Source organism: Sparus aurata, chromosome 24, assembly GCF_900880675.1.
Source record: "Sparus aurata chromosome 24, fSpaAur1.1, whole genome shotgun sequence".
Taxonomy (NCBI): Eukaryota; Metazoa; Chordata; class Actinopteri; order Spariformes; family Sparidae; genus Sparus; species Sparus aurata.
The window spans coordinates 2662573-2673929 of NC_044210.1; the positions used below are offsets into that span (position 1 = coordinate 2662573).

At 38.3% G+C, this 11357-nt stretch overlaps 1 protein-coding gene across 1 annotated transcript; it reads right to left on the reverse strand.

The window, feature by feature from the left end:
* Positions 1-21: 21 nt before the first annotated feature.
* LOC115577213 (CD59 glycoprotein-like) lies at positions 22-9651 on the reverse strand. Its single transcript, XM_030410166.1, has 4 exons — positions 9637-9651; positions 9435-9504; positions 9081-9206; positions 22-203 (listed from the first exon to the last, which is right to left on the reverse strand). Exons 2-4 carry the CDS (start codon positions 9481-9483, stop codon positions 97-99), a joined length of 282 nt encoding a protein of 93 aa, XP_030266026.1. The 5' UTR covers positions 9484-9504; positions 9637-9651; the 3' UTR covers positions 22-96.
* Positions 9652-11357: the final 1706 nt, after the last annotated feature.

Sequence of the window (11357 nt, forward strand, 5' to 3'; positions counted from 1 at the left end):
GGAAAAATAAAGATGAACACGGACTCTTCCATCTTTTTTATATTGTAACTGTGCTTTTATTTGGGTCACATAAAGTATTTCATAGTAAGGTGGAGCTTATTTGTTGCAGCCATCCCAGTTGCAGCAGCTGACCTTCAGACCCTGAGTGAATGCCAGCTTCAGACACTCCGCCATCTTGAAGCAAGACTTGTGGAAAGTGTTCTCTGTGGAAATAAACAAATGTTATATCATTCTTCCTCCTAGAGGATGTCATACTGGGTTTCTTCCAACAATCTTTCTGAAAATCTGGGACATTTCTGTGTGAACTGTTGGTTAAAGGGGTCTAGGGTTGTTTAACATGTTAGTGAAACATGTCCTGCTATTAAATGGAGTTTCATCACCATTAAATATTATAAATTTATTAGCAGCGTACATCACCATGTCACACTGTTTCCCTGTTTCATCTTTTCAGAGAAACTAACCCTCTGGTACAAAAATGTGATGGTAAGTTGCTTGACATCCTCCCATACATATTTGTCATACATGTTTACCGTCTCTATTATTTTGTCATCCTGGTCGTCTGTACTGTTATTTTCCTTTATTGGTCCCCCACACAGGTGGAGAGCTGACTGTCATCTACTGCAGGTAATACACTGATAAGTACCTCATACAACCCCACATCAGAAGACCCATCCCTTTAAGATCATAATTGAGCCTGATGGTTAATGAGACCCCTGCACTGTAAAAGCACTGATTTTGACATTGGTGGGGACATAGCCAGTCACCCACCACCACCATGCGCCGCCACCAGGGGAGGAAAATTGTACGCGTTGTTGACAGACGAGGAGGCTGTGTAATAACATGTCTGAACTTTACCTCAGTCATAGTGCATTACATTACATTATAGTGCAAACCACTGCATTAAACTTTGCATTACACATAGATTAACAACAGCTGTCTACAGCTGGACCAGTTTCCTTAGAAACAGACCACATTATATAATGAACCACTCTCTATGACTGCATGTGAAAATATGCAGGCAGGCCACATCACATTTATAAAGTTCATAATTACACATTTTATATTTTTGTGTTAAAAAATATTGGTGTGGACATTTCAGCCATCATTTGAGATTGGTATGGACACGTCTATACGGTCCATATGGTCTATACGCAATTCTACGCCTATAAGAACCAAAAAACTATTTACACTACTGCACTCCAAAGGACCACTTGAGTCTCCTCAGTAGAACCAGTCTGCTCATTATTCCAGCTTCAGGTTTTTGGTTATTCATACAACACAGTTAGAAACAGCCCTTCAACAGAGTGTTTCTGTAGTTACGGCGCGGTCACATCACACAGGCACTGCACAGCTTGTGGACATAGAAATGTTATGTCCACCTGCCACATGTATAAGGTACTTGCCTGCAGGCTCAAATTTCAGGGGTGGAGGGGGGAGCCAAGATGGCATCGTGAGCGGGAGTTTTCGAATGTCGTCCTCCGAAGATATTGTTGTATGTGACTGTATTACTTGAAACTCAATGAAACCGACGATTCCCCAGACCCATTTTGTTTAGTTTATACAAAAGGTGTTCTACAGGCGCTATTTCCTCTCTCGCGTGACAGAGCTAGGCTCCGCCGACATGGCTGAATTCATGGATAATGACTCCTCAACTGAAGCTTTGCCTTTAACCGCTAGCAAAAGCCCTCCTTCCAAATTAAGAGCAACTGACAACGGCGACTCGGCAACTCGTGTCATCCTGGAAAGGCTCTCATCCATCGAAAAAACGTCTCAAGCTACTGCCAGAGCGATGGATGCTCTCACAGCTACAGTGCACTCTCTGCTAAACCAGGTAACCACCCACTGCCAGAGAATACAGAAATTTGACGTGGAGACAGAGAAGCTGCTAAAAGAAAACCTTCAACTGAAGATAAAACTGGATGATATGCAGCGTCACGGCAGACTGTGGAATCTAAAAATACATGGACTGAATAAGGAAAACGGGGAGGACATAAGACAAATCACAATAAACGTTCTCTCCAAAGTGGCACCACAAATTAGCGACAAGATGGCACTCGCCGTGGACATCGTCCATCGCTTGGGCACTGTGAAAAAGATTGGCTCTCCTCGCACAGTCATCATCAGATTCACCATGTGATTCAACCGAGACATCATCTGGCAGGAAGCAAAGAACTCCGGGTGTCTGCGCGACAACAATCTCTGCATCAAAGAGGCCTTAACCCCCGAGGATGCAGCTGCCAGAGAGAAACTGTGGCCTTTGGTGAAAAAGGTCAGAGAGGAGGGGAAGAGAGCATCATTCAGAGGACCCTTCGCTTACATTGAAGGAAAGAAGGTCGACTGCTTGGAGGTGAAATGAAATCAATACGGTTAAAAATAGAAACGGTTGTTATTGTTATGACTTCATTATCATCTATGTCATGGGCTTGTCTTTCCTCATTTCATACCTTAACATACTTGCAGAGGCTTTGATCTCATTTGACTTGTTCTTTCTGAATAGACTTATGCAATATTTGATTATTCGTTCTTATATTCAACAGACCCACTGCTCGCCTACACTCTGATAACCTTTTGTTCGATACTGTTCTACGGGTCACTTAATGGTCACTGCTGCCACGTTTTTGGGGCGGCATAGTTCATCTATCACTATCACTAAGCTTTCTAGTCTTAGTACTAGTACATTTTTTGCTGTTTGTCTGTCCCTTCTTTTGTCTATTTCTTCTGAAAGGTCATGCAGAATTTTGAGTTCAACTCACTTAATATTGTCTCCTTAAATGTGAGAGGTCTAAGAGACTCAACAAAAAGAAAACTTTTTTTATTTTGTAAACACACTGAAGCAGATATGATTTTTCTACAAGAGACTGACTCTGGTGAAACCAATTGCACATTTTGCAAGTCACAATGGGGAAATTCTGTTTTCTTTGACCATGGCACAAACCACTCTGCTGGTGTTGTGATTTTACTCCACAAGGTTAGAGGTGACATTATTGACTCGGTTACTTCCAGCCTCATAGACCGATTCCTCCCTCGTGTATCCCGGGGCTCTAAAACAAATGGTATAATCTCTTCCTTATGAAACCAATTATCTGTAGTAGATGCTTGGCGTTTCTTTAATGACAACATGCAGGATTTTACTTGGTGCAATGGCTCCAAGACCCTTAGATCTAGAATAGACTTTTTTTCTTATGTCACACCCAGTCACACCCTCTCCTGCAGTATCTAAAAAGTGTCTGTCATCTTCATGCTCCTCTAACTGACCCTAAATTGATATCTCTTAAGTTGTTAACTTCTGATTCATCTAATGGATGCCGTGGTTACTGGAAATTTAACACTTGGCTTTTAGATGATTCGACTTGTCATAGAATGTCTGTCTGAGTGTTTTGATTCTGATGCAGAATCATCATATGGGAGCAAATGGGAACTATTCAAGTTTAAGGTTCGAGGGCTTGCTATCAAACACAGCAAGGAGCTGAAAAGAAACAGACTTCTTAAAGAATCTACCCTCATGCTAAAACTTGATGGTCTCTTAAAAAAGGTATTCACTCTGATGAAGAATTAATGGAATAAAAAAAAACTCAATTTGAACTTGATTAATTATATACTGATTTAGCCAACGGTTCTCCAGAGCTAAGTGGACTGAGGAAGGTGAAAAAAAAGTTGCTATTTTTTTGCTCTTGAAAAGAGAAATTATAAAGGTAAATCTTGTCTGTCTGCCTTAAATATCAATAATACCTTGTGTAAAGACCCTGCTCAAATATCTGACTTCATCTCTTTGTTTTATGAAAACCTTTACAAATCTGAGTTTCAGGAAGTGTGTAACCATGCTCCTGTTATTACAGAATGATTTCAAGTCCTTATGTGATGCAGAGCTCACAACTACTGAATTAAATAATGCTCTGAAATCTATGAAAAAAAGCACAGCACCAGGCATAGATGGTCTTCCGGTTGAATTCTATGTACGCTTTTGAAACTTTTCAGAGAAACCCATCTTCAATTTATTCAAAGAATGTCTTAGAAAAGAGGAAATGGTGACCTCTATGAAACAGGGAGTTATCTCCTTAATATCTAAATCTGAGAAAGACCCTCAGTATATAGATAACTGGCATCCCATAAGTTTACTAACTACTGAATACAAATTACTTGCCCTAATATTTGCAAATAGATTGAACAAATGTTTGGATCGCCTCATCAATGAAACACAGACAGGTTTCATGAAGGGTTGTCATATAAGCTGCAATACAAGACTGGCTCTAGGTTTGGTTGATTATGCTGAGTCTATTGACTCGGACGCCATTATCCTATTTCTGGATTTTTGCAAAGCCTTTGACACTGTAGAACACAGATTTCTCTTTGCCTCCCTGGAGATGTTTGGCTTTGGTTCTAATTTTATCTCTGCTATCAAAATGTTGTATAAAGACATCAACAGCTGCATTATTATTGACCATAACACTTCCAAAAGATTTTGTATCCACAGAGGTGTTCGACAGGGATGCCCCATCTCTCCTTTTCTTTTTATTCTGGTGGTGGAGCTAATGTCTATTAGTATTCTGAATAACACTCTTATGCAAGGCATCTCCATTTTTAATAAGGAAATTACAATCTCTTAGCTTGCTGATGACACTACACTGTTTCTGAAAGATAAGGATCAAATTCCTTTGGCTCTTAAATCCATCGAATATTTTTCCCAAGCCTCTGGTCTACATTTAAATTTGAATAAATGTGAAATTCTCTGCCCTCATAAATCAAACGACCAGGTAATATGTGGTATACCTGCTAAAGATTCTGTCAAAAATGTGGGTATTCACATCTGTAAAAACCCAATTATACGCCAAAATCTTAATTTTCTTCCTAGGTCAAACTTAACAAAGAGTATCCTTAACAACTGGCTTCAAAGTGATCTCTCTATCATTGGCAGAGTTCTTCTCTCCAAAGCAGAAGGTCTCCCTCGCTTTGTATATCCAGCTTTATCTTTGTACTCCTCCGATTCCACCAGTAAAGATATTAATGACACCTTTTTGAACTTTATATGGCGTAACAAACAACACCGATTAAAAAAATCTGTTCTTTCAAATAACAGGTCTGAAGGGGGTCTCGAAGTTATCAACTTTGTTGACATCAAAAACACCTTCAAAATTAATTGTTTGAGAAGATGCTTGAAGACTCCTTATGGTATTTCATTCCCTGCAATATCTTTCAAAAATGCAGTGGTTACAGTTTTCACAGACAAGCTCTCTTAGCATGGAATCTTCTTTATGTTCATAACTTTTCCCCTCATAAAGCCCTGCTATGGAATAACAGAGACATCACAATAAAAAACAAATCTATCTTTCTTCCCTCCTGGCATTCAAAGGGCATATCTTTCATTATTGATTTATTTGATAAACATGGTAACCTCCTCTCTTAAAATGATTTTCTCAGCACTTTTGAATTTCCTATTAGATGTAAAGAATTTAGTCTTGTACGCCAGGCAATTCCTTCTGGTACCATACAGCTGATGAAATATCATCTCTCACACAGCACAAGTGCAAGAATTGACTCCAAACTAATAATTGATGGTCGCCCTCTCCTGGATAAAAAATGTAATCATAAATTCATAAGGAATGCTATCCGTGCTAAAAATGAATGTTCTCCAAGAGGGAACTTCTTCTGGGATGAGTTAATTGATGATATTGACTGGAAGAAAGCATGGTTACTGCTTATGGATATGGATAGTAAATGTGTCTTCTGTGATTTGGAGGAATCTATTGCTCATGCATTTTGTGAATGTAATGTTGTGCATGATTTTTGGATGGACTTGAGAAACCATTTATCTGACTTTCTTAGTGTCTCATACCTGTTCACCAAAAGAGATGTTCTTTGTTATTTTATTCACTGTAACAAATCTGTTGAGTTTGTAACCAATTTCTTCATTCTCTCTTGTAAGTTCTGTATACACAAACACAGATTTTCCAAAGCTAAGCCGAAGTTTAATTGTTTCTACTTGAATTCGACTATCTTCTTAAGTCTCTCAAAATTGTAAAAGACAATAAACTATTTCTTCAATATTTCTGAACTATTTCTTCAGTATTATGACAGCCTGGTGAATGTATAACCTTAATTTCTATCTAATAACTATATGATTTCTTTTCCTTATTATCAGTGAATGCACAGACTTTATGTAATTTATATTCTCTGCGTGACCAATGTATGTACCTTTTTTTTATTTCTGTTAGTTTTTACTATTATTATTTCTCCTGATTAGTTCTTTGTTTCATGACATTTCTGTTTCATGAAATCTCTTTTTGTCTGACCTAATGATTGTAATGTTCCTCAATTGTCAATAAAGTGTGAGAAAGCAAGAAAAAAATCAAACAAAAATAAAAATTAAATATTGATCATTGATTGCTAAAATGTTTAAATAGACACTTTTTCCAAATTTTGTCAAAGTCTTCAAAATAAGTTCTCATACAAGTCTTCACAAGTAAACAGTTGAAAAAAAGGCTGTGACAACTGATTGTACAATTAAGGACCTTTCAGCTGAGAGTGATCATCCACCATTCAACAGCACTCTAAGTACCCGGCTGTCAGCCAGAGCCAGCATCATGCTCTATGTGCATGACACCAGCCTCCGCAGACAGCCTGTAGAGTACTTCCGCCTCTTCAGTTGTTATGCACAGGCGTGCCTGTTTACCGGATTACGTTTTCATCCCCAGAGAGACACAATGTCGTCAGACATAAGGCACAGAACTGTCGTATGGATGATGCTAGAGGTCCACTCATGGTGGCAACTTCCTGCTACACAGTCACAACCAGTAGGGGAGACTGGAGTAAGATGAGCCATTTTTCATATTTAGGATCACTACATCAAGGCAATCATTGTTTTGACACTAACTAATACATCTGCATATATTTCAGGATGTTGTGTATCCCTTCAAACAAACAGAATGAGTGCAAACATAAGTGTTTCGATAATATAGCATGTCCAAAAAAAAGTGGTGTCGAGGCACAATTTACCCCGTGATGGGTTAAGTTGAGCATAGGAGCAGGGTAAGTTGAGCCGTATCCCTACTCCCCCCCCCCCCCCAAGATGAGCCATTTTTCATATTTAGGATAACAACATCAAGGCAATCATTGTTTTGACACTAACTAATACATCTGCATATATTTCAGGATGTTGTGCATCCCTTCAAACAAACAGAATGAGTGCAAACATAAGTGTTTCGATAATATAGCATGTCCAAAAAAAGTGGTGTCGTGGCACAACTTACCCCGTGATGGGTTAAGTTGAGCATAGGAGCAGGGTAAGTTGAGCCGTATCCCTACTCACTACCATTTTGACTTTATTAGTCCCCACAGCTAAAATGGTGCACTTTTATGCTAGGTTTATGACCTCATGTTGTAGCTCATAGATACCACAATTGATGTGAGAAACAAATTTAAAATTATCTATTTTGGTCTTAACACAATTCTCATGACACTTATGAGACTAAGTTCACTTTCAAGAGTGAAAAATGTTTTTTTGGAAATAAATGTCGAACCACTTTACCCATGTGGTTCTTACCTTCACAGACTCCATGAAATGATGCCTTCCTCCTAAATATTTGGTCACATGATCAATGTTTTCCCAGAAACAAGGGATGGCTCAACTTATCCTTTGGCTCAACTTACCCCAGTCTCCCCTACTCCCTCACCACACAATTTTCACATTTGAAATTGCTCTACTTTTCTAATGATTGGCCTCCATTTGGCTGAGATGGCCTAAAAAGAATTCTCCTCAAGTATCCATAGAACGTGCACTTTTTAAATTCCAACCTGTGATTGCTCGCAGTTGTGGATCTTATTTTTAGCATTTTATCACAAAACATCCCGTGTCATGATGATGATGATTTATTTTGGATATTGTTGTGAATATTTGTTTTCAATATTAATATTATTATTGGTCAGTCATGTTCTGATAGGTGAAGCGGGCTATAGCCTAAAGCACAGTCATTCAAGCCAAAGCATGAGGCGCCTGTCATCCTGCTACTGTCACATATCTTTGTAACAAGTGTTTGAAAATTACATATGTACAGATATTGTGTGTATATTGGCAAATACTGTATATATACTATTTATATATCAATATTTTTATATTTATAAATGTGTCTACGGTAGAGCTGCTCACAAGTTTGAGACTGGACATTACTGGAGAATGAACAAGCAAACACGTTCATCATTTTTTATGTTCGATGGAACTCTAACAGCCTACATATTACTCATGCTTATCATACATACCAAGAACTTCCACTCCACAACTATCATAACAACTGTAGTGGAAAGTGATTTCATTATGATCACTTTCAGAATTTTAATGAATGATTAGAAACACTGACACCCAAGATCAGACCTAATATTTTCAAAGTTAATTCTAAGTTTTGGAGTCTCAACACATTTTTTTGTTTTGTTCTGACTCTGATGCAGGAAGTTCAGTAATCAGAACTGGACTGGTGATCAAGTGAATGTGCCACACAAAGCACAAAGGTAGGTTGTAGATTCTAAAACACAAGAGGTCTCCTGGAAATAATGGTCCTGTGTGAACCATAGAGCCCTAATATTTTTGTTTAGTAAACCTAACCAAACTGTGACAGGAAATTGATGATGCAAGGGAGGTAATAAGGGATACAAAATAAATAAAGACATAAGTCAACAGTATAATAAAAGTTCTAAATGGAGTTTCCTTGGTGACAGTCTGACATATTCAAATCCATTCACTTAATATTCAGGCAAAACTTTGTCTAATGAACTGTCAAACTGTCTTCTTAGAATGATTCCAGGCCAAACATGACTGAACTTGGACTGCTCATTGCTACATTTGTGTTGCATCACGTTCGATTGTATAACTGCGTTGTGAAATAAATTACCAAACGAATTACATGGAAAAGAAAAAAGCAAAGACAATTCCATCTGCTGCACATTTCATATCCTCTTTAAATTATGACTTTCCTTTCAAATGTTTTTTACAATTACAAATTATAATGTTGGTCAAAATGCTTTTTTTGGTTTGACTTTAACATAAATGACAGGGAGTGGGTCCTAACCTGACTGACACAATCCACAGCACTCACCATGAGGGGCAGGGTAGGTAATTTTGGCACAGGCATCCATCTCTGGGGGACAGGTTTCCACAGTCTCTGCACAGTTTCCAGAGTCGGGGGCCTCGCGGACACAGTTGTTACACTGCAGGGCCTCACCTACAACACATGGAGACACACAGGACACAGGCTGCAGAGCAAAGACCAAATACAAACTGTGAAACATAAAAGTTCAAATACGTCAAGATGAGAATCAGAGACTTAAGGTCATCATTTCTTGACAATTCATCAACCTGTCAGGATTAAACAAGAATTGATTGATTTTGGTCTTAATGTTCATCAATACACAGCTAATATGAACATAACAACTCAAAAAACAGTATTCACCATAGGTGACTGCCGCCAGGAGCAGGAGAGCGAATGCAAAGACCTTCATTTTGTGTTTGTCTGCTGAAGTCTGCAGAGGAAATAAATCAAATAAATAGCTGAATGAAGATGAGACTTTCTGTAGTGAGATTCCATAGTTATTTTTATGAATATTTTATTTTTAAAAATAAATTATGCATGAGAGTCATGGTCACCAACATACCTTTCTGAACCTGTGCAGGTTGCTGTGTGACTCTCATCTGCCTCCTCTCTCCTTGTATACCATTCATCACATTGGCACATCACTGATAAAGTTCACTGCGGTGGGAAAGTGTCCATATTGCTGGAAACGTTTCAAGCGGAATTTACAGTATGTCTTCCAAAATGGAGCATGTGAAGGAAAATTAAACCGAAGCAGGAAAGTATATGTTTCATGATTTATAAATTAAAGCTTTTGTTACCAGAATAACATTGTTTAATATAGGAACTGCATACGTATAATGAAGACTATTGTCAAGTCCGTAATGCTGCACTACATTACAAACACTATATTCATTTGGCATGAATGTTATTTGTACCTTTAACTGTCATCCACTGCCTGCCTCTTCTGCAATACATTTATGTACATGTGTAAAGTGTGGATGAGTTTAAGTTTAGACCAGTTGTTCTGTTCTGGGCTTTGTTCTGCTGAGCAAAAAAATAAAAGATATCTATATCTATATCTAAATCCACTTGATCTTTTCATCAATTTTTGGAGATCTGCATTAAATTACACACTCATAGGTACCAGCCACCTATGCCTGATTTTTGTTCATCAAGATCAATTCATTATTCCCTGAGATATAATGGAAAATGTCAAAGAAAGTGAGAAAAAGTTTCTGGATCCATCCATTTTTCAGGATCCACACCTAAAGTTAATGGGATCTGTTCCGGGCCAAGACCCATCCTCCATCCAAGTAGAGTGGAATTTTTTTCAGAAGTTTTTACATTGTGCTCCTGCTAATAAGCATTGTGGGTAATTGATGCATCTGTAAGATGTTGCTGAAGGTTCTCTATCATCCAGGTCATGGTTACTCTAAGTGCTGTATCGTAGGCAACTGGACGTGTTTCAGTGTCTTGAAGATGTTTCACCTCTCATCCATGAGGCTTCTTCATTTCTAACTAACTGGAGGGGAGTTGCAGGATTTTGAACTCTGTGTGGGAGTGTCCTTACAGAGTCGTTAAGGACAGTCTGAGCTCTGAGTTTCAGAGTCATTAGGGCTTTGGGTCATTGACCCAGCGGGCCTTCATGTGGGTTACTTAGGCTAGGTGAGCCCAGGTGTGAATGGTTGTTAAGCTGTCTGGGAAGGAGGAAAGTCAGTACTGCATTGTAGGTGAGTGAGATATTACATGCTCAAGAACTTCCAAACTGACATGGAGGATGTATAATGAACACAGCAGATGTCTAATGATGAGCCCATCTAATGTTGACTGCCGTTAAACAAAGTGGTGAACAGGTAACACTGCAGATAAATGTGATGTAAACACCCTGGCAGTCTCTGCAGCTGGCACTGGCACCGTGTTGTTTAAAACAACTCAACATTTAGATTAGAAAACTACGGAAGAGGATTAGGGCCACACATGAATTTTTTTTGTAGTTCTGACTTTAAAGTCAGAATTCTGAGATTAAAGTCAGAATTCTGAGAAAAAAGTCAGAATTCTGAGATTAAAGTCAGAATTCTGAGAAAAAAGTCAGAATTCTGAGATTAAAGTCAGAATTCTGACTTTTTTCTCAGAATTCTGAGATTAAAGTCAGAATTCTGACTTTTTTCTCAGAATTCTGAGATTAAAGTCAGAATTCTGACTTTAAAGTCAGAATTCTGAGATTAAAGTCAGAATTCTGAGAAAAAAGTCAGAATTCTGAGAATAAAGTCAGAAGTCTGCACATGTAAATTTTTTTTGAGT